This window comes from Pogoniulus pusillus, chromosome 3, assembly GCF_015220805.1.
Source record: "Pogoniulus pusillus isolate bPogPus1 chromosome 3, bPogPus1.pri, whole genome shotgun sequence".
In the NCBI taxonomy this organism is placed as follows: domain Eukaryota; kingdom Metazoa; phylum Chordata; class Aves; order Piciformes; family Lybiidae; genus Pogoniulus; species Pogoniulus pusillus.
In genome coordinates, this window is record NC_087266.1 from 30500862 (window position 1) to 30524146 (window position 23285).

At 42.9% G+C, this 23285-nt stretch overlaps 1 protein-coding gene across 1 annotated transcript in view; it reads left to right on the top strand.

The window, feature by feature from the left end:
* Positions 1 to 698: 698 nt before the first annotated feature.
* MYCBP2 (MYC binding protein 2) overlaps positions 699 to 23285 on the top strand; it is a 246847-nt gene continuing 224260 nt past the window's right edge. Inside the window, 1 exon segment of the mRNA XM_064173772.1 lies at positions 699 to 1452. Within this exon segment, the coding sequence (XP_064029842.1) occupies positions 1169 to 1452 (284 nt within the window). The 5' untranslated portion in view covers positions 699 to 1168.

Sequence of the window (23285 nt, forward strand, 5' to 3'; positions counted from 1 at the left end):
GTGGTTAGGCATTGAATCATGTTGACCAGGGATGGGATGAAGTCACTATCCCTGGAGATGCTCAAAGAACATGTAGACATAGACATGGCACTTCAGGACATGGCTTAAAGGCCATAGTGGTGTTAGGTTGACAGTTGGACTTGATGATCTTGGGAGTCTTTTTCAATCTACACAATTCTATGATTCTATCCTAACGCTGTGATTCTGTAAGGAAGAAAGAGTGGCTATTGCTCTTGTAAAAGAATTTGCCTAGCTAACAAAGCAGAGTAAGGGGTGTGGAGCACTGATGTGTCGGGGCTCAGCTGCTGCAGTCAGTCACATTGGACTTCTTGCACCCAAATCATACATTGATGCTTTGCTGTTGAGCCTTAGGAAGAACCAACGAGGCTGTATCAGCTCTCCTCACTAAACCCAGTACTTTCTGCGTGTCGCCCAAATACAGCAGGACACCTACAGACAGACACGCATTCTCAACGGGTTTAAGCATAAGTATCTTGTGAAGAACCCCAGAGCAGGACAAGTTCAACCTCCTGCGGGCGCGGCTCCAGGATTCTCTGCAGGTACCTGCAGCACCCTAGAGCAACGCAGCGAATCCCGGGCCTGCCAAACTCAACCCTCTCCTCTAGCACGTGATATCAGCTCCCCAGCCCCGGATTTCCCGGGGATAGCAAGGGGCGTGGGCCGGGAAGCGCATGCGCCCGCCGGCCGAGCTGGCCGCGGGAGGGAGGTGGGGCTGGGGCGGCTGTGCAGAGAGGGCGTCGGCGCTGCTTCCGAAGAGAAGCTCCGAAGGGGAAACAGCACACGCCAGCCTCCGCCTCTCCGCTACACCCCCGCTTCATAGCAGGAAGGGGGAAGCGAGGGGCCGGTGTGCCTCCCTTCACCGTGGCACACGATCCTACTCAGAGCTCGGCGCGCCCGCCAGCAAGAGGAAGAGGCTGTGCTCAGGGCGGAGGGCGAGTGGGTGTGCAGCTGGGGCCCTGAGTCCCGTTTGAAGGGAGGAGAGGGGTGTTCCCGCACCCGTAGCCCCGGCGGATGAACAGCCTCGGGGGCGGCGACGGCTTTTGCGGCCTCTCCATGGTTGGGCCCCACTACTGAAGGCAGCAGAAGCCGCCTGTGTTCCCGTCGCGCGGGAGGCAGCGCAGCCACCAGGGGGCGGGAGGAGGCGGGAATGAGTGCTGCAGCCGCCACCTCTGCGGGAGCTGCTGTCGCCGCCTGCAAAGGGGCCGAGGGCGGCTTCTTGTTTTCCAGCGGCTCTCCTCCGGCGGGACCCATGGGGCCCGAAGAGGGCTCAGCTGGTGGGCTGGGAGCCCTGCCAGGCGCCCTGGCGCCTCCATCGCTGGGCTGTCGGAGCCACTACCAGCTGCTGCTCTCCGGGAAGGCCCTGGCCGACAGATACCGGAAGATATACACGGCGGCGCTGAGCGACCGGGAGCTGGGGAGTCACTCGGGCAGGTAATGTGCACCTAACTCCCTTCCGAGCGCACCTCTGGGCGGCCGCCGCCCCTCTAATTGCTGCCTAGGAGCCACCATTCTCTTGGTGGCTCCTCCCGGCCCTGTACATGCACCTTCCTCTCGGCAGCGGCACGCCTCTCCCGGCCGCCGCCCTTCTCATCCTCCCCCGTCGCTCTCTTGTCACTACCTCGGCCCCACTACCTCGGCCTTGTGGCCGGTTCCGGTCCCTGTGGGGACGGAGGGGGCAGTGATGTAACCCAGCGACTGCCCAGGTGCCATCTCCTTCCCGGCGCCTGGGCCCTGCCGGTAGCTTGGAGGGAGTTACCGTGCAGGTGGCGCTGCCACCCGCCTTTCCCGGAGCCCAGGGCGGGGGGGGGAACTACCTGTGCCCTCTCCCCTCCCCCAGCACGGAGGTTGGGAGTTCCGTCACAGCCCTCTGGGCGAAGGGTTGAGATGTAAAGCCCCACTTCGACAGGGGGCAATGAAGCGTTTCCTTATGGTGTCCATGTTGAGACCTCAGGCAAAACTGGTTCCGCCTGAGGCCTGGCATGCCACTGAAACAGGCTCAACCCCGTGGCGTCTACCGAGACGCGCCACTGCTTGCTCTGCAGGAGACCCGTGCGTCTCGCAGGGGAAGTCCCCTGAGCGAGGGACCTTAGTGCTTCCCCATGTCGTGGAGCAGCCTTTTCCTGCCCTGCCTTATTTTTCATCTTTCGGTAATTTGTTCCTCTGCCGCCTTGTAGGCGGCCTCGGTTGCTGGACGGAGACTGCGTCCTCAGCAGCGCTTTCCAAGGGGAGCCGAGGGGTAGGGAGAGGTCTGCCGCTCTCCGCCCCCGCCCCCGCCTTTCCCGCCGGATGGTGGCCCTCGGGGCTCTCTTATCCCGCCGGCAGCTGCCGGTCTTGTCAGACAAACTGAGACTTCTTTCCTGGGTCGCAGCAGCGTTGCCTGTTGTGCCTACCGCCTTTTCGCCAGGGATGCCTCGCTGCCCTCCCATAAACCTGGGCGCCGCTCGGGGCCAGGAGTCTGCGGAGGAGGGAGGAGCCGTCTGAACTGGGGCTGCGGGCCCAGGGCCGCAGCGGCCTCTCTCGCCGGCAGAGGCCGAGCGCGGGGGAGGTGAGGGCGGGTTGCCTGGCCGGAACCGCGGCCTGACGGCTGCTCTGTATCACTGAAACGGGTAGCTGGCTCCTCTGTGGTGCCTGTGCACCTCCTCATTGTTTTCCTCTGGAGGTCGCTGAGGCCGTGGATAACATGAAGCCAGTACCTTCCTGTGTTCTCTGCTAGCCTTAAGCTGTGATGTGGGTGGCCAGGTCGTAAGGGGAACTTTTGAGTCACTGAAGTTTGTAAAAGGTTGCGAAGCGCTAGGTGGTTGGCTTCTTAAGTGGTGGTGTTTGGTGGCTTTTTCCTTCCCCCACCCCCGTGGGTTATTTGTGGTGTTGTGATTTTTTGTTTGTTTGGTTGGGTTTTTTCCCGCGATCTGACTGAAAGAGCAGGTCTTATTTGCCCTTTCAGGATGTGGAATTACTATAAAAAAACTGGAAAAATAACTTTTCCAATTTGCTACAGCAAATGCTGGAAGATGGTATTTGCCGTGGACGTTGCCATTTGATATTGTACTCACTGAGCCCTTTTCAGAGTCTTTGGCAGGGAAGCTGTACTCTTCCCTCTGTATACTTGTGAGTATTTTCTTACACCATTTACTCCTTGGTTCAGACCTCATGCTTTTTCCTTTAAATATTCTCTTCTCATCTCTGAACTTTGTATCATTTAATCCCAAGATTGCAAGTGCTGGGTACAAGAAAACTACTATATGTAAGGAGATCATCTGTGCTATTGCTTCATGGTGTTCATATATTTGTCTGAACTTTGTCTTGCTGTCTGTGCTTTATAAAACACTGGTTTTGAATTTGTTGTGTCCACTTTTTTGGCTAATTTCAGAATCACTCAACTGATATATTTAAAATTGTAGAAAACACTGGCCTTAGGTGGATATAAATGTTAATGTTCCATTTGCTTTCTTAAAAATACTTTTTATTCCAAGGTACTGTAGATTGTATTCTTTTGGATTTTATTTTGGATTCTTATGAGAACGCCAGTTAAAAAAAACATGGATGTTACCAGTTTGGGTGTGTCTTTATTCTTGAAAACTAGATTTAGTCATATCTTGGCTACATGTTACCATTTTGGAGCAAAGCAAAGAAGCTAGACACCTGGTGATGACTATAATGTGTTGAGTGGGATGTGGTAATAGGCTGTGAGACGCAGCTGGCAGTGCTTTTCATTTCCTCATGTGATACTATCTGCGGTGCCGTAGTCACTCTGAAGGAGGGCAATTTGGCCAGTGTACTTGTTCTCCCTGCCACGTTGACATAATTCTGTAGTCTCTTGCAATAAAAGATTAGAGACTTACTCTGGGTTAAAATTAACTTGGAAAAAACGGTTTGTTGTAATCCAGACTAATTCCCTGATCTGGTTCACCTTGTGATTGTGCTTGTGACAGTATGAGGTGAAGGATTGCACAGAGATCTGTGTGCAGAGGGGCAGGACCAGAGAAACTGCTAGCTTTGTCACTAGTGGCAGTTGAATTTTATGAAAGGGAACAGAAGTATCTAATTCTGCCACTTAACATACAACAATATTTGCCCAGATACCAATGTTAATCTGTTGTTGTACTACTAGCATTGAGAAATTTACTTGTCAAAGATGGGTTTGGAAGATAAATTTGGTCTCAGTGTGCCTAGTTTGTGTTCTCTGCTTTTTTCATAACTGAAATGCTATTAGTAGCATAATGGCTAGTGTAGCCATTAAAGTCTTTAAATTGCTAGTAGGAAGTATGAGCCTCTTCAAAGGACAAATAAAACTGAATGTTTTAGGGGTATTGGCTCATACACTGAGTTCTGAGTGGGTGAAATGAGAAGCTTGCTCTCTGTTACTAATGTAAATTGTTAACTTTCATTCTTGAAACTTTGCATTGGCAAGGTAAGGTATTTCTAATTTTCACATTTTTGTTGTCTCAAAATACACAAGTTTTCTGAATTGCTTCTAGTACCTCTTGATCATCTCATGGTTTCCCCTGAACTGTTAGTCCATTTACTTTTGTTTTACCTATATGTGCACTATCAGAAGTATCATTGAGGCCTAGTGTGTTCATTGAAATGTTCTGTCAAATACAGATAGATACACCATTTTCAAATTACTTTGTGACCTGTTTTGTAATGAAAATGTTCACTATGTATTTTTGACTGATTTTAAATTTTAATGTTACACTGACAATATACTCCAAAAGGGCAGTAACTTCATATTCATGAGAAAGTGCTTTTTACTTTATTTATGTCTTATGAAGTGATTGTTACTAAAAAGATTTTTTTTTTTGTCTGTAGGCCATTAATTTAGCAGCTATAAAAGTAGCATCATGCAAATCCAAGAATAATTTCTGGATAAATTATTTTTTAGTTCTGTCTGCATTTCTAGATTTTTGTGAGGTCCTAATATCTGTAATAACAATAGATATCAGAGATACAGCAGTAGTTATTGAATAATATTCAGTACTGAAAATTTCGTATGCTCCTTACTAAAGGGAGACATATTACTGATCTTGTTAGGTACTTAATTTATTCTCTGTATAATGTCCAGTAGGAAACATTCTATAAATCAGTTTAAAGATATTTACCAATGCTTCTTGGTGGTTAGACTGGCTTTGTTTGGTTTTGTGTGGGTGAAATGAAAAAAAAAATGTGCTTACATGAAGCTAGCCTTTGTATTAGGAAAGCTGGTAAGAGTTATGTCTGCTGTAGGCTTTTTAGCTGCAACATAGTAACATAGGGATTAACTAATAACTAAATGTGTGATTTTTTTTGTGTTCGGCCACTGTTCTGGAAACAGGTGCTGGACGCATGCAGAGTGCATGATTCTTCAGCTGACCAGTTGTATGCTATGTATGCCTCAACAACGTCCTTACATGTTGGCACCTTTTGATTCAATGTACTGCAGAGCCAGTGCTCCTGCCATACTGGCACCTTTCACTGGGAGCATGCTTTAGTTTATATATGTAGTTGGATTTTGCTGTTTGGATGTAAGATAAGAAAGTATATAAAAATAAGGTACTTTGGGCAGTAAGTACTTCGGCTTTGGTTAGGGATTTTGGCTAGGGCTTTGATGTGTGGATGCTGTTCAAGACTTCGACTGCTGCTGTTAGATACTTCTGTTAAGGGCTTCTGGGAGTAGTTCTGCATGGGACTCTTAAGACTTTTGCTGCTTCTTTATGTAAGTAGGACTCGGAGACTCTAATGCTGGGGATCTGTCAACACTGCAGTAAAGAGTACTGAGAAGACTTCTGAGATTCTCTGCCCTCTGCATTTCTGGAATTCCATTATGTGATGGGATTGCTACATTTGTTACTCAATGGCTCTCCATTTTATTGGGATTAATACAGCTACATTAGCCCCCTGAAATGGGGACCAGGAAGGGGATTAAGATATTTTTACTGGTCTTCTATACCATATTCTGATCAGGAAAACAGTTTTGAATAGTAATTCTTTCAAAGATTCACTGTGTTTGTGCAGTGTTAGTGTAGAAAACATAATAGAAGCTGGAAAGAAGCTAATGGTATTGAGAGGCTTACAGTGTTTATATATGCACACAAATAATATAAATAAAAAACTGGGTATCCATGAAAATTCAGGTTTTGAGGGCTGATAGAAATGTGTTTTCTTTTCACAAAAAAGGAGGCTGAAGCAGCCTCAAAAGTCTGGTGATGCCAAGAGGCACCCTTGTCTATTGTCATGAGACCTGCTTCTTCATTTAGAGGAAAAGTGTGTAGTTTGGAGAGGAATTAGTGCATGTCGTAGAAAGATGTTGATAATTTTTTTTACCCCTGTTATTTTTTCTGTATTACAAAATAATAACAGTGTGTGGAATCTTTTGCACTTCAGTTAAAAGTTCATTTATAGACCAAACTGGAATTGAACAGAGGTTACAAGCAGCTCTAAGCTGACCTGGACATGCTGGAGAGTTGGGTGAAGTTCAACAAATGCAGAGTCCTACACCTAGGGAGGAGTAACTTCAGGCACTAGTATAGGCTAGGTGTTTATCTGCTGGAAAGTGGGTTCACAGAGAGAGACCTAGGAGTTTGGGTGGATGATGAGTAAATGATGAGCCAGCATCCTTGTGGGATGGGAGACTGGAGCATCTCTTGCAAGAAAAGGCTGAGAGACCTGGAGCTATTTATCCTAGAGAAGGCTGAGGAAGGATCTCATCAGTATCTAAAGGGTGGATGTCAAGAGGATGGGCCTAGTCTCTTTCTAGTTGTGCCCAGTTATAGGACAAGGGGCAGTGGGCATAATCTGTAGCGCAGAAAGCTCACCTAAACATAACAAAAAACTTCTTTACTTTAGCTGATGGAATGCCAGGTTAAGTTGCCCAGAGAGATTGTGAAGTCTCCTCTTGTGACTCAGAACCTGCCTGGATGTGGTTCGGTGTATTCTGATCTAGACAAACCTGCTTTAGCAAGGAGCTTGGACTAAATGATCTGCAGAGTTCCCTTCCAAACTGTACCACTCAGTGTTTTGGTGATATTTATTTATTTTGTAATTATTATTTATTTTATTTTTTAGCTAGTGTGTTTTTGCGAGCTGATCAAATAGCAGCAGCTATGTGTTTGTAAAGTAGCAACGTTCTGAATCTCCACCTGTGAAGAAGATTGACATGTTCTCCATGTAAACAGGCTGTTGAACCATTCATATTGGTTAGCTAAATATTTAGCTGTTACTGGTTAAGCCTTTTCAGTGTTCATATGCTCACTTGTCTCAGGAAGTGTCTTTTTTAGTGAAGTAAGTGATAGTGACGGCAGATTATCTCTTTTTCAATTCCTGTTACCTGGTCTTGGGTTTCTATATTCCTATAGATACTTTTCAAGCATAGGTAAAGCCTTAAATTATTTTCTTGTTAGCTTAATACTTGCTATTTGCCACCTTTTGAGGATTGGCCTCAAGCACATCCTCCGTCATGTTCCAAATTACCATATTAATATGTTTTGATTCTGAACTGATACTTTATTTTAATGTAAGGTTGAGGATTACTGATGAGAATATTTGCAGTAGTGTCATTGTAGGTGTTGGTATCTGTATAGTAGAAGAGTTCTTAATACTGGCAGTGTGACTGGCTCATGTACTAGTCCTGTGCTTTTAGTGATTAAATGTACATGATGTTATTGCAGGATTTTTTTTAAGTATTTTTGTTAGGTTTGTTGTTTGTGGTTTTTTTCTCCTTTCTGTGTAAAATGAAATCTTTTCTACTTTGAACCAGCAAACATTGTCTGAGTATTCTGCTGAAGTTCACAAGAATGTGTAATTTCAGTATATAAACCTAAGTGAGTATAACTCCTAAGTGGAACCAGAGGAGAATCAGCACATTAGATTTGAAATGATTGTGGTTTATTCTGCTTAACATTTTAACCACTGACTGATTTTTCTTTCTGTAGTTTATTTCAAAATGACTGCAGCTGGCAATTTGAGAAGTGTTTTTTTGCTGAACTGAAACTGAACTTCTTTTTTTAAAGGCCATAATATGAGTTCTGCTGACAGTTGCCTTAAAAAGACTGATGTGCTGTCCTCGGTAATCTTTAGATTTCCTTATCGGTATCCCTAGGATTCTTAGACCCACTAATTTGAAACCATCTGTATTTTTTTTTTCTTTTTTTTTCCTTTTCTGTTGTTGGTTGCTGGTGAGGAAGAGGGTGTTGGGTGCTGTCTTTTGTGTTTTTAAACTGAGAGGAAATGCCAGTTAAAATTTCAGTTATGCTGTCTGCTCTGGCATATGTGGTGGTCTGTTAGGTGGCAAGTAGAAGCAGTTAAAGTTAGGCCAGAGCTGGAGCAATTGAGAATTTAGCACTCCTCACTGCTGGCTTGATAAATGTAGTAAATATGCTTCCTGTCTACTTAACTTGATGTTTCATGTGTGCTTCTGCTAGGTTAACCTTTGGCTGTGGGGTTTGGTTTAGTTTTGTTATTCTGCTCATATGATGATAGTCTTCCTGGCCAAAATATTTTGAAGATGTTTTTTATCATTACTTTTTTCTGCTGACATATGATAATGTATGAATGTTTCACCAAACTCATATAAGTTCAAGATTATTTGTCTTTATTGAAAGCATGTGTGATATATCAGTAAGAGTCATTTCATGCCAAAGTACTTCATGCAAACTGTTTTCCACATTGTTAGTTTACTTTGGATACTTGATCCCTTGCAGCATCTCTTAAATATGTTGTTAGATTTTTGTTTGTCTTTCTTTTTTCCCCCTCTTGCTTGCCATAGTTGTTGTTTCACACTAAGGTGCTGGCTGAAGGAGTAGTCTTATAGTTAATTTTTTTTTATATAATGAATATACTCTTTCCCAGATAATCTTTCCTAGTGTGTTTTCACAAGAGATTTCTACAATGTACCCCTCCAAAGGAGGAATACTAGAAATTGGCATAGGATAATGGATTGTCTCTTCTGTAAGGGGATCCATTAAAATGTATGTTTTCTGTTAACTTAATTTCTCACAATTAATGTGTTTTTTCTTGATATCAAGTATTTCATAGAAAATGGCATGTTACGGCTCACTGCTTCCCTCCAGACTGATGTTAGGCTTAATTAGTTTTCATTGTTGGAACTGCGTGATACTTCTTTCCTTGTATCAAGTACATCTGTGACTACTTTGGCCTGAGAATGCTATGAGGATTTTTTTGTTATTAATTTAATAAATATAAATCTATACCACTTACATGCCTTTAGAAAAGAAAAAAAAATGAGCTTCGTTGTTGCCGCATAACACTGGAGCCCTGTAGTTAGATTAGTGTAATTCCTTATTTTAATTTTCTTTTCTTAACTTAATATGTGTTCTGAAGTATAGTAGACTAAGGTAGTAATTTTTGAACTCTTGGAAAATACTTCGTAGATTCAGTAAAAGTCCTAAGTGTTCCTAGCAGGCAGCTAAGCACCACACAGCTGCTTGGTCACTCCCTGCTGCGATAGAATGTGGGAGAGAGTTGGAGAGAAGTGTGAAAACTCACAGGGTAAGATAAAGACTGTTTAAGTAATGCAGAAGCTGTGTGCACAAGCAAAGCAAAACAAGTAATTCATTCACTACTTCCCATCAACACACAGGTATTCAGCCATCTTCGGGACAGCAGAGCTCCGCCACATGTACCAGTTACTTTAGAAGACAAGCCCTGTAACTGAATACTTGCCCCTTACTACTTCTTACCTCAGCTTTTGTTGTTGTATATGACTTCATATGGTATGGAATATCCTGTTGGTCAGTTGAGGTCAGCCATTCCAGCTGCATCTCATCCCAACATCTTTTGCCCCGTGAGCCTGCTTATCGATGGGGCAGTATGAGAGAGAAATGGGAGAAGACCTTGAGTCTAAGCAGCGTTCAGTAATAGCTAAAGTATAGGTCTGTGACCAGCAGTGTTTACATATCAAATCCAAAACATACAAACACTGTACAAGGTACTCTGAAGAAAATTAACTCTGTTATAGATAAAGCTAATACAAAGAACAAGTAAGATAACATCAAGAAGTATAAGCCTGTTCTTTGTAGTTTAGGTGTTTTGGTAGAGTTAGGATGATCTAAACTGCTATTGCAAATGAAAATAATTTAAAGCCTCTTCTCTAACTTGTGCTTCAGTGCCATGGTTTTGAGATCATTTTGGTGATGATCTCTGTCAGTCTGGGAAAATACCTAGTTAAGAAATTCGGCATTAACAGAGTGAAACCCTGAAGTCTTCATTTTACTTTTCTGGTGTTCTTGTTGCAGTTGATAACATCTCTTTTTGAGCCCTTAAATCAATGGCTGTACAGATTGGAAGCCTGTCATTTATATTACGTTGAGATGAGCTTCTTAAGTAAATACATTCTTTTATTTCAGCCTCTTATTTTGATTATTTCATCATGAGTTATATATGTTGTTATTTATGACTTGCATCTTACCTGGTTTTGCCTTTTCTTTCTCTCCCACTTGCCAATGCATTATTTTTGTAAGAGGCATGCTCATACGTATTTGTTATGCTTGTATGTTTTCAGAGTAGTCATATCTCTATTCTAGAAATGACACTGAATAGACAATTGATTTAAGAGAAGTGGAATATAGTACTACACAGGGTAGACCAGTGACAGCTGTAAACTGAAGAGTTTTCAGTTGTGTTCTACATGGCTACATTTTCTGATGCTCAGGGCTCAAAACATGGAATTTACATGGCTTACTTGCAATAGTAATCATTCTGAAGATGCTACACTGTTATTAACCACAGATACTGTGCCTTTTCTTAAGTACAGTTCTTCCTAAACTTCGTAGAGGTCTTCTCTAAAATTGTGCTGGTATGATTTTGTCTAAGAGAGCTTTGTGTGCACTTCGGTTTTGACAATGGTACTTTGTGCTAGTTTGAAGCAGTCTAGAATGTTTTGGTGAGAAGAACTAGATTACAGGCTGTGAAAAGAAAACGATGGTGATGTGTACTTTGCTCACAGGCTTGCTGAGATGTATGAAAATATAAGTCAAAACATAGATAAGACACTCAGCACCACTCTCACTGGGGCTGCTGGCTGAGCTACATCTTACTCTCTAACCTCACCCTCCATTTTGGACTAAGCCACTTTGCTTCCTAACCCCTGGCTGAACCTCCATTCTTCCTTGAGACTGGGGTAAGCTTGAGAGGGGTAGGGGGTTGAGAGCCCCTTCCTGGGGGCTCAGATTTTGGGGAGGGGAGTTCTGTTTCTGTATTACCTTTTTACCTTGTATATTTCTGTATATAACTGTATACACTGTAAATATCTGCTAGCATATTGTGCTAGTGGTAAATAATATGCTTCATTTATATTTCCAGAGGTGGCTGAGTCTAGTCTGGGTGACTTCTAAAGTGGGGGGGGCGGGGAGGGGGGGCAGGGAACACCCAAACCATCACATCTTATAATTTTGGTACTCCAACGTGGGGCAAATTCATTTTGAGTGACTATTGATTAACTCTGGCAATCAGAATGAAGCTAATGAAGAAGCTATTTTACTTAGTGGGGGCTATTTTGTGGGATATTTTCTGTTTTCTTGTTTATAATGGGATCAAAGCCCAAATTGGTCACTTTTTGTTTAATATGATTTTTAAGAAGATCAAAGCTAAATTCACATCTGTTTTCTGGAGTTGGGAGGATTTCATCCTTGGCTATGTTGGTTTTAATGTCACTGAATCTTTTATCAGTAATATTATGGGGTATTCACCAGTAACATTACAGGAAATGGAAGTAGTACTTCTGCTTTATCTGCAGCCCTCATGAGAGTTATCTTAACCTAAAACTGAGATATCAGACCTTTGTTCAGAATTTTATTCATGTCAGACTATGGCACTTCTGGTGTGTGTGATCTTAGGTCTTATAATTTTTAATTTTATAGTAATTTTAACATTATGTGTGAGAAACTCAAGTGTGATGCATGTAAGAACTAAAAAGAAGCTGTCTGTCCCCCATACTGGCAAAGATAACCCAGCGATCCAACCCAAAACAAAGGTAACTAGGGGGGCACAGCAAGGACCTACCACTACACTGCCTCCCCTAGATTCTGGGAAAGCTGCCAGTGTTCCTATCAGGAATGATAACTTGGCAGGATTCCCAGGAGTACAGGGCACTCAAGATGTTCCCTCAACTAGTAACAGTAACTCAGGCAGTTTGAATGCCCAGGCAGCAGACAAAAAAAACCCTACCTCTAAGGCAGATCTGAACTCACAGGCCTCAGACCAGACCCCCAGTAATTCAAACCCACCAGTGGACTCGTCAAAGTCTGTCTTAGCACAGGCCATCTTGGCACCTGCCAAAGCAAAAGCTAAGACATGACACTTGACAAAGAGTGATTCAAAAGGGGATTTAGGAGAGGGGACCTCTGATGCACAAGATGAGGAAGAAGAGACAAATAGTCTTTGAGATTTGGTGAACATGCTTAGATCTCAGTACTCTGATAAGAGGAGCGCTGTGAGGTTGGCTGCCAAGAAAAAGGATAGTTCCAATAAGTTTAAAAATGCTCTTAGGGAAGTTCTGTTTCTTGGCCAGAGACAACCAGATCAACAAGAGGAAGAGGAGAAGGATGACATCCTGGATTCCATTGATCCCCTCAGAGAGGTCAGGGAAGTTAGAAAGGAATACTCAAGGGAATCAGGTGAACCAATCCTAAGCTGGCTGGTGAGATGCCGTACTACTGGTACAAATGCTCTGCAGGTAGGAGACAAGTCTGCCAAGCAGCTAGGACCACTCACCAAGGAGAGTGGAGTGGACAAATACCTAGCAAGTCCTCTTGGTAAGGTTAGTTTGTGGACACACCTCCTGTTGGCTCTGGCTATGAGATATCCTTCCTGAGATGATCTGCCATGGGCGGCCAAGAAGTGGAACACCATTGAGCAGGGAACTAAGCTTCTGAAGGAGTTTGCTGTGAAGGAAGTGCCTTATGGAGATCATGGCACACATGAGCCTGATGACATTCCTCTTTGAACAGGTCTCATGAAGAAGCTTATTAAGCTTGCTCCTTCATCCTATGCTAAGTTTCTATCAAGGAGTGATAATGAAAGGTCTTTCACTGTTGGTGACCTCACCGACCAGCTCAGGCAGATAGAGGACAGTTTGTCACATTCTGGCCTAGTCTCTGCTATAAAAACTATGACTACAGAGATAAAGGGAATGAAAGAAAGCATTGCGGATGACATCAAAGATAGCATGAAAGAACTGAAGGAGGATCTTAAAAACATTCTTGCCCTCAGTGAGGTGACTCCACCCATGTGTGATCTGGCCCGGACATTAAAAACATTCTGTACATGGCTGCCAGTGACAATGGTCCAACTTGGAGCCTTTGGCAGAGAGCTCCAAACGAGACACGTGGTCGTCCACTTGGTTTCTGGGGTCGTAGCTACAGAGGTTCAGAGACAAATTACACCCCAACAGAGAAAGAGATACTAGCAGCCTATGAAGGAGTGAAAGCAGCTTCTGAAGTGATTGGAACTCAGTCACAATTGCTTTTGGCTCTTAGATTGCCAGTTTTAAACTGGATGTTCAAAGGCAAAGGTTCATCACCGCGTCACGCCACAGATGCAACCTCGTCTAAATGGATGGCTGTGATAGCCCAATGAGCATGAATGGGTAATCTTGATTGACCTGGTCTGGTGGGAATGATCACCAACTGGCCGGAAGGCACAGACTGTACCAAACCTCCAGAGGAGAAAATAACCCGTGCTGAAGAAGCTCCTCCCTATGGTGATCTCTCTGATCAGGAAAAGAACTATGCTTTGTTCACAGATGGTTCCTGTTGTTGGGAACAAGCGGAGATGGAAGTCAGCAGTCTGGAGTCCTACCAGGAGAGTTACCGAAGCGAGAGATGGAGAAGGAGAATCCAGGCAATTCGCTGAGGTAAAAGCTGTCCAACTTGCTCTTGATGTGGCTGAATGTGAAAATTGGCCTATCCTTTACCTCTACACCAGCTCATGGATGGTAGCCAATGGTCTATGGGGTTGTCTAAAGGACTGGAAGAAGAATGGTTGGCAGAAGAAAGGAATGCCTATTTGGTGTGATGATCTATAGCAGTACACTGATGCATGGCTGGAGAGAATTCCAGTGAAGGTGTGACACGTAGACACACACATGCCCAAGAGCAGAGCTCCTGAGGAACGCCAACACAACCAGCAGGCAGACCAAGCTGCTAAAATTTCTTAAATTGATACAAAATCTGATCTTGACCTTGATTGGAAACACCGAGGTGAATTGTTCTTAGCTCGGTGGGCCCATGATTCATCTGGACATCAAGGCAGAGATGCAACATAACGATGAGCACGTGGTAGGTCAGTTGACTTATCCATGGATGCTATCACCCAAGTCATCCATGACTGTGACATTTGTGCTGCTATTAAGCAGGCTAAACGAATCAAGCCCTTATGGTATTGTGAGAGATGGTCAAAGTAGAAGTATGGTGAAGCCTGGCAGATTGACTTCATCACTTTACCTTGATCTCCTTCTGGCAAGCAGTATGTGCTGACGATGGTAGAGGCCAGCACTGGACCGCTGGAATCCTATCCAGTTCCACATGCTACTGCACATAACACCATTCTTGGCTTGGAGAGACAAATCATGTGGAGACATGGAACCCCAGAGAGGATTGAGTCGGACAATGGCACTCATTTCAAGAACAATCTTGTGAAAAACTGGGCCTAAGAGCATGGTATTGAGTGGATCTCCCACATACCCTACTATGCTCCAGCTTTGGGAAGATTGAGGGCTACAACGGTTTGCTGAAACCCACCCTAAAATCCATTGGGGGTGGAACGCTGAAAAAGTGGGACAAACATTTAGCACAAGCAAGCTGGCTGGTAAATAGTAGAGGTTCAGTAAACAGAGCAGGACCTGCACAATCAGGTTGGATTGCTTGGATAGCATAGCTCATATTGAGCTGTCTCTTTGCTTTCCCATTCCCATCCATGATTGAAGAAAAGAAATTTAAGCTGTCAACGGTTGTACTGAGAGATCATTCTCTTTGTGTGGAGAATACTTTGTAGGGATGCTTTCTTGCGTGTTGTCTTTGTGTGTATGAGAGAGATTCATGCTATTTCAGAAGTCTTTTTAGTAACAGTTACTCAGGAATTGTTTTGTGCTCTTGTACTTTTGCTATAGTTAAATGGAAATCAGATCCATTTCACTCGCACAGCTGAGTTTTAACTTAATTTACAGAAACTGCAGCATTTATGTTTCAGATTATATTGGAGAGCTTTTTAGAAAAGGTATTCCAGCAACTGGATTAACATCTTTATTAAGCCTCTAAAATTTTGGGTATAAAAACCTCCCACTAGTTGTTCAAAAGAGTAATGTGATAATAAAGATAAGACAGATTGTCTTGGACTTGAAAAGTAGTTCTGAATTAGGGAGCTAAAGTAATGATTAAAAAGATGTGCAATTTTGGCTCACAAACAGTAGGATGTTCAAGTTCTAACTGAACAATCAAGCAGTAAGTTGACTGTTTTTCTTCCTAATCAGAGTGTGGGATGGAGTTCCAGGTCATATTAATGTGAGTCTTAGCCATCTTCCAGATGTGTGATGTCTTAACTACACATAGCTTTATATTCCTCCCCAGGTAGAGTTCTTTCAAATCCGTCAGTGTCCTTTTTTGAATTTTCTTAACTTTTTCTTTTCAGGTGCCTTAGTATCCCATTATAGCCTGTTCTACTAGTCTGCCTCTGTTGTCCTCTAAATCTGTCTTAATTGGATTGCTGTTCATGTTCCTTACCCCAATTTATGGATTTAAGGGACTGGATTTTGATGATTTTTCCATTTGTAAATATACTGCCTGAGTCCTGACTTTGCTTTTGTATTGACCTCAATGAAAATTCATCTCAGAATGCTTGACTAATATTAAACTCAAAGAACATAGTGGATAAGTTGGCAGTGGTTTTGAGGACATACACATGGCTGTTGGAATGACAGTTGAGCTATTGCTAAAAATTGGATTTCCTCAAGTGTTAGACTTTAGGCTTACTAAATAAAGTTTATGGAAATAATTTTAAATATTTGCCATCATCTGAGGACAATATTGTCATTGGCAATCAAAAATTAAGAAGCTTTAATTACTTGAGTAAAAATCTGATTCTCCTTTATAGTGTTGAGATCTGCCTGTGAAGCTAAGAGGTTTTACTTTTCAATGATTCTTGCTGATGAATTCCTTAAAATCTCCTGCCCTTGATGAGAAGTAATAGTACTGGCAGTAGTTTTCAATAAAATTACATACTCTACAGATATCTGAAGGTCAGGGAGAGCAGTGGAAGTTCTTTAACTTGTGTAAGGCTTTTGACACTGTCTCACATAGCATCCCTGGGCTGACAAAGTACTGGTTAGATGAGTGGACAATGAAGCAGATTAAGAACTGGCCAGATAGCTGGACCTGGAGGCTTATTGATCAGCGACAAAGTCCAGCTGGAAACAGGTCATCTGTAGTGTACTATAGGAGGAGCTGGTTCTGGGGTCAATACCACTTGGCATCTTCATTAATGATAAAAGGTGGGACAGAGTCTGCCCCCAGCAAGTTCACAGATAGTACAAAAATGAGAGAAGCTGCTCATATGTGTTACGCTTGTTTCAATTTGGAGGGATCTGGACAGGCTGGAGAACTGGGCTGAAAGGAATCTCATGAAGTACAACAGAAAATGCAGTGTTCTGCATCAGGGGAGGAATAATGTCAGGCAGGCTGGCCAACTGGAAGATTTCTTGGCAGAGAAGTAGCTTGCTGTACTGGTGAGCAGCAGTTTGACTATGTGCCAGTAATGCGCTGCCATGGCAAAAAAGGCAGACAGCTCTCTGGGCTGGGTTAGGAAGCATGCACCCAGGTTGCAGGAAGGTTGAAGGAAGTGCTCTGTGCTGATGAGATACTGGTGAGACTGTGTCTAAAGTGTCTGGTTCTGAACTTCCCAGTAAGCCTATCCCTCCTTTACTGGGAAGAGTCCAGGGCAGGGCCACAAAGGTGATTAAGGATATGAAATATGTTTTTGCTGTGAGGAGAAGCGGAGTTGTGACTGTCAGCGTGGAGAGGAGAGGGGGCTCATAGAAGATCTTACCAATGCAGGAAAGGAATGAAGAGAACTCTTGTTTTGTCAGTGGGCACTGAAAAGAAGTGGTAATGGCCACAAATGAAAAATTATGTAATACCAGTGCATTCCAAGAAAGCACTTCCTCACTGAAAGACGTCGCAAGGACAAGTTATCGTCCTCCTTGGGGGTAGTAAAATTCCAACTACACGTGGTACTGGGCAGCCTCAGGGCTCAGTCACCTTCACAGTAAAAAAAAAAAAAAAAAAGTATTACTTCAAGAGATCATTTCTAAAATGAGAATGATTCTGTAAAATTCCTTGGAAACTAGGCCACAAGAGGGAAGGATCTATGCGAGACCTACCTGTCTGCCTCCTGATAGGAGGAAACAAATGCACAATGTGTTAATGCAATCGTTTCATGATCTTTGGATCATGGTAATATGATCCAAATGTAGATAATTTATTGCTTAGCTTATTTTTAAGCTGTTCTAAGGTATTTTTTATAAAAGTGTTGCTGGGGTGAGTGGGTGTCTAGTGCTAATTAGTCCCCAGCTTGGGGTTAGTACTCCAGAAATTCTAGTTTTTCTTTTCTGCAGCCTGACTTCCACCTTGTTTGTTTTTTGGTTTGGCTTTGGGATTTTTTGTTGTATATTCTTTGTTGGATATCAGAACAGGAAAAATTCTGGTCTGTGAGCCAGCTGCCATGCAACCTTGTGTTCTTGGCAGAAGCAGTCGCTGTTATTTTTCCGACCCTCCCTGCAACTGTCCAGAGAGAAAGTGAAGGTCAGTTAACAGCCCTGTAGAGGTTTTTTTTTGTGAAGTAATTCAAAGAGCAAGCATTCCTTTATCAGAGACATTCTAAAACCCTGAGTTTTTTTTCCTGCAGATTTTGTTGACAAGTTATAGTGAAAGTATTTAGAGAAGTGCATTTATTTCTTCAGAAATACACATTCTTGGATTTATTTTCTACTTCTATTTGTGATTTCTAAGGTAAAATTTTGGGTCAGTTTGTGATAGAAGTATATAACATAATATATATGTGAAGGTGTATATACATAGGATGGAAGTACATGGCATAATATATATGTGAGCATGTTTGTTTCATAAAGCTTGCTAGTACTTAGTTCTATGTTACACTGAGGGTCTTTGTGTGTTAACTGTGTGCCTGATTTAATTTCATATATTTGTATTCTGTCATAGAATCATAGAATCAACCAGGTTGGAAGAGACCTCCAAGATCATCCAGTCCAACCTGTCCCCCAGCCCTATCCAGTCAACTAGACCATGGCACTAAGTGCCCCATCCAGTCTTTTCTTCAGCACCTCCAGGGACGGTGCCTCCACCACCTCCCTGGGCAGCCCATTCCAATGGCAAATCGCTCCCTCTGGCAACAACTTCCTCCTAACATCCAGCCTATACTTTCCCCGGCACAACTTGAGACTGTGTCCCCTTGTTCTATTGCTGGTTGCCTGGGAGAAGAGGCCAACCCCCCACCTGGCTACAATGTCCCTTCAGGTAGTTGTAGACAGCAATGAGGTCACCCCTGAGCCTCCTCTTCTCCAGGCTAGACAAACCCAGCTCCCTCAGCCTCTCCTCATAGAGTTTGTGTTCCAGTCCCCTCACCAGCTTTGTTGCCCTTCTCTGGACACGTTCCAGCATCTCAACATCTCTCTTGAATTGAGGTGCCCAGAAGTGGACACAGTACTCAAGGTGTGGCCTGACCAGTGCTGAGTACAGGGGAAGAATAACCTCCCTTGTCCTACTGGCCACACTGTTCCTGATGCAGGCCAGGATGCCATTGGCTCTCTTGGCCACCTGGGCACACTGCTGGCTTATCTTAAACCTACTATCTATCAATACCCCCAGGTCCCTTTCCTCTTGGCTGCTTTCCAGCCACTCTGTCCCCAGCCTGTAGCGCTGCTTGGGGTTATTGTGGCCAAAGTGCAGAACCCTGCACTTGGCCTTATTAAATGTCATCCCATTGGCCTCTGCCCACCTATCCAGCCTGTCCAGGTCCCTCTGCAGGGCTCTCCTACCTTCCAACAAATCAACACTTGCTCCTAGCTTGTCAACTGTATGATGGCTGTATTATTGGAAACTTGATAGGTGTTACTGTAGGTCATACAAAAAATGATGCATTAAGAAGCTTCTGGGATTAGTGTCTGTAAGCAGACTTTTTTATCAAGACAAGAACAGGTTGGGTTATTTGAATGGTATTCTTTATTCTTGGCAGTCTGCCGACATTGTCTCCATGTTTGTTTCAGTAATAGAAGAAATAGTGAACTGTGGCTACTTTGCCATCAGAGGTGGGTATCTGCAAAGGGAAAAATGTGAAGCAAGGAAAGCCTATTGGAAGTTCAGTTGTAGGGCAACTGCAGTTTAGGGCAAACTCTAAACACTAAGACATTTGCTGGGTCCAGTTGACTTGAACCACTTTCATGCTAATTAGTAGATTTGCATTGTAGGGAATTAGATGGAGTAGCACACAAGTGAGTTAAGAATAGAGTTAGAAGTTAGGTAGTATAGATTTGGCAAGGTACTTGAGTGTTTTCTCTCATTTTACTGTTACAGGTCTAATATTAAAGCACTTATCCTTAAGTGCCATATTCTGTATGTTGACTTTGTAGAAGGTATACAGCATTTTGATTACACAAGTTGTTCACTTTGCATTGCTTTCTGGGGTATTGTGAGGCAGTTTTTCATTGTAGGTTTGTAGGGTTCCCGACAGTTGAAATTTAACAGTAATGCAGAGATCACACAGAGGTTGGAGAGACCAAAGGGAATTTTCATTGGAAGAACACCTAATGAATAGCTAAACATGAGAAGGTTTGTACATGGTGCCTCTTAAGAGGGATAGATTTCAAGAAAAAGTATTCTTCTAGTTTCCAGAAGTAAGGCTACTGAAGACTGTAATTTCTATAAATGTGGAATGGTAGCAAACCAGGGAAGGTTTCTTGCAGATCTTTCATCCAGATCAGACTATATTTAGCAGGTACCCAAAACAATATTGGTCATATTGGTCTGCTCTCTAATTTTAACCCATAAAATCTCATTTGACTCACCATCAACCATTTCAGATTCTGTCAGAATCACGAAAAGGAAAAGACAATCTAGTTGCTGCTCTGCAACAGCTATGATGAAAATTCTGGTGAAGTTTGAATGTGGGAAGGTAAAGGGAAACCATCAAACTGAATTCTAGAAAGTTAAAAATACTATGTTAGCTACTTTCTTTGAAGTGTAGTGTGTATCTTCCAGAGCTTGAAAGAAGGGGCTAACGGAGTCATCATATTTTCTGGGCAGTCATTCTATGTTGATATAGCTTTGTTTACTCAAAATAGTCTTGTCTTCCTCACCTGTCTTTTCTAAGTAAGTTTTTAGTACTTCGCTTCTCCAGTGATGACTTTGGAGTAGTGGTGCTTCTGTGTGTTATTGAGGTGACTGATAGTAAACAAAAGTCTTTAAAAATTGTGGCAATGATGTGTTTTTTATTTACATGCCTTCGTGGTTTTCTTTTTAGACTTTTACAAGTCAGGTACTCCCCTTACAATTAGTTGAGCAGAGCTTAAGGTAGATAATATGGGACACTGTGGCTGGTAGGTAACTGCTTTGGGTTAGTCTTCCTGTAGTCCCACTGCCTTTATAGCAAGTGTGGTAGTCCATCATATAGTGCCAACCTTTGGATACAGTGTTCTGTAACTTGTAGATTCTTTATGACAGTAGTGTAGCTGTACAAAGAAAGCTGCCATATCACTTCTGTATATGATTTCTGAGTGTAAACATGGTTATTTCTGATCTTGTGCTGCTCTTTCAGCCTGGAGTAGATGAGGGAAGCAGTAGAGGAAATATCAGTTCATTAGTTTCCAATTGATGTGCGTATGTCAGTACTTGCATTTCACTGCCCTTGAATAAAGCATTGGTGGATGTAGATCATTTTAAAGAGCTCAGTGGAGTGATGAAAGACCCTGATATGTAACAATGACTATGTGAGTGATAACAGCTTGCAGTTGCAGGCTACTTTAGTTTTAGTTTGGGGTTTTACTTTGGGCTGTTCAGAAGCAAATGCTTACATGCTGCTTGTCCAACCAAATTGGCCATCAGCAGCAATAATTCATTAAGTGGAGGAAACAGAATTATTTGATACTAGCAGTCTGATACTGTTTCATTTCAGTGTTACTGAGTAGTTGCTGCCTCTTAAAGAGCATTCCCGGTAGCACTTGAATGCTTAATGTAACTGCAGAGTAAGCGCCTATGGAAACAATAATATGTATTTGTCACTTGTTTGGATACAGCATGATTTAGATGGACCTGTTCTGTCAACAGTATACATCTTACTGAAGATGCTTAGCTATAAAACGAGAGCAAGCAAGGTTAGACAAATACACTAATTCAAAGTCAGTTGGAAGCTTTAAAAATGTTAATATATAACAGTGTGCTGAAAGAATTGGTGGAATAACTTGGTGTAATGCTATACTAGCTACTGTGACCTTTAGTAACACATTTCAGAGAGAAGCAAAGGTTTTAAGTCAGACAGCAGTTGAGTAACACTTTTGTTCTTATTGTGCCTCAACAACAGAGACAGAATAGTATTTTTCACTCATCAGTGACACCTTCAGTGTAACATACGACCTAGAAGATCTTATACAAGCGTGACACTGTTAGCATAAGGTTAACATAATGCTAACTCATTAATTCAGTAAAAACATTGAGAGACAGTCAACACAAAGCTTCCTTGCAATTCCTAGGCTTAAATTTTATAATTCAGGACTATTATGAGGGAGGGTGCTCTGTGTGCATTTTCTCAGCTTTTAACACAGTTAAAAGCAGTGGGTGTAGAGACAGCTGAAGAGTGACATCTTAATGCAACAAATATTGGAAGTAATAGCTAGGGGTACTTTTGGTCTGAAAACAAATAAACCAAATGTGCTTTTACTTCTTTCTGCTGCAGTTGCCACAATGCTGAGTGAAGTTGTAATCCTGTCATTAAATAGCCACTTTACCTATTTAGAGTTGTCCAGCAAGCAGTTGTTTGAACTCCCATTATTTTCTACATTGGTTTGAGATAATTGTTCATATTCTAGGCTGAATGTTTTAGATCTTGGCTTTCATTCTCAACAGATTTTCTTGGTAATAGCAGCATTCACTCTTTTGTTGGGCCCATTTGCCACAAGCTTTTCTTGTCAAGCTATCTTCATGTTCAGCACTTCCTTTGTGGTCCAATTCAAAACTGCTAAGTCTCTTGAAGCAGTTTGCACAAACCCTGCCTAAGATTCACTGATAATCACCGTTTGGTTTGTGTGAACTATGTTGACAGCTTTGCATAGTTTACATTTCTTAAACCATAATTTTAGCTTAAAACCAACCATATCAGGTCTTACTATCTTCAGGCAGTAGAAGAGTCAGGCTTATAGTTAACACATGATTTCCAGCAAGAAATGACTCATAACATGCTTAATGTTTATTTTCATGAATATACTTGCCCATATTTTATGCTTGCTTTCTGAATATTAACACTTTTTTGTATAATGATATTAATAGAAGGAGAACTGTAGGTAATCATATATTATGTGCTAAGTGGAGATGGATTGTAAACATACTAGTATTATAGATAGTAATGATAGTTTGCTCAGAACAGCCAGCATGGGTTTAGGAAGGGCAGATCCTGCCTTTCTAACCTGATCTCCTTCTATGATCAGGTGACCCGCTTGGTGGATGTGGGGAGGCCTGTGGATGTGGTCTGTCTGGACTTCAGCAAGGCCTTTGACACTGGCCCCCACAGCAAACTGCTGGCTAAGCTATCAGCCCGCGGCTTGGATGGCAACACGCTGTGCTGGGTTAGGAACTGGCTGGAGGGATGGACCCAGAGAGTGGTGGTGAATGGTGCCACATCCAGCTGGTGGCCAGTCACTAGTGGTGTCCCTCAGGGATTAGTGCTGGGCCCCATCCTCTTTAACATCTTCATAGATTTCTGGATGAGGGCATTGAGTCAGTCATCAGCACGTTTGCAGATGACATTAAGCTGGGGGCAAATGTGACCGGGTTGGAGGGCAGAAGGGCTCTGCAGCGGGACCTTGACCACCTGGACAGATGGGCAGAGTCCAGTGGGATGGCGTTCAATAGCTCGAAGTGCCGGGTGCTGCACTTTGGCCACAACAACCCCATGCAGAGATACAGGCTGGGGTCGGAGTGGCTGGAGAGCAGCCAGACAGAGAGGGATCTGGGGGTGCTGATTGATACCCACCTGAACATGAGCCAGCAGTGTGC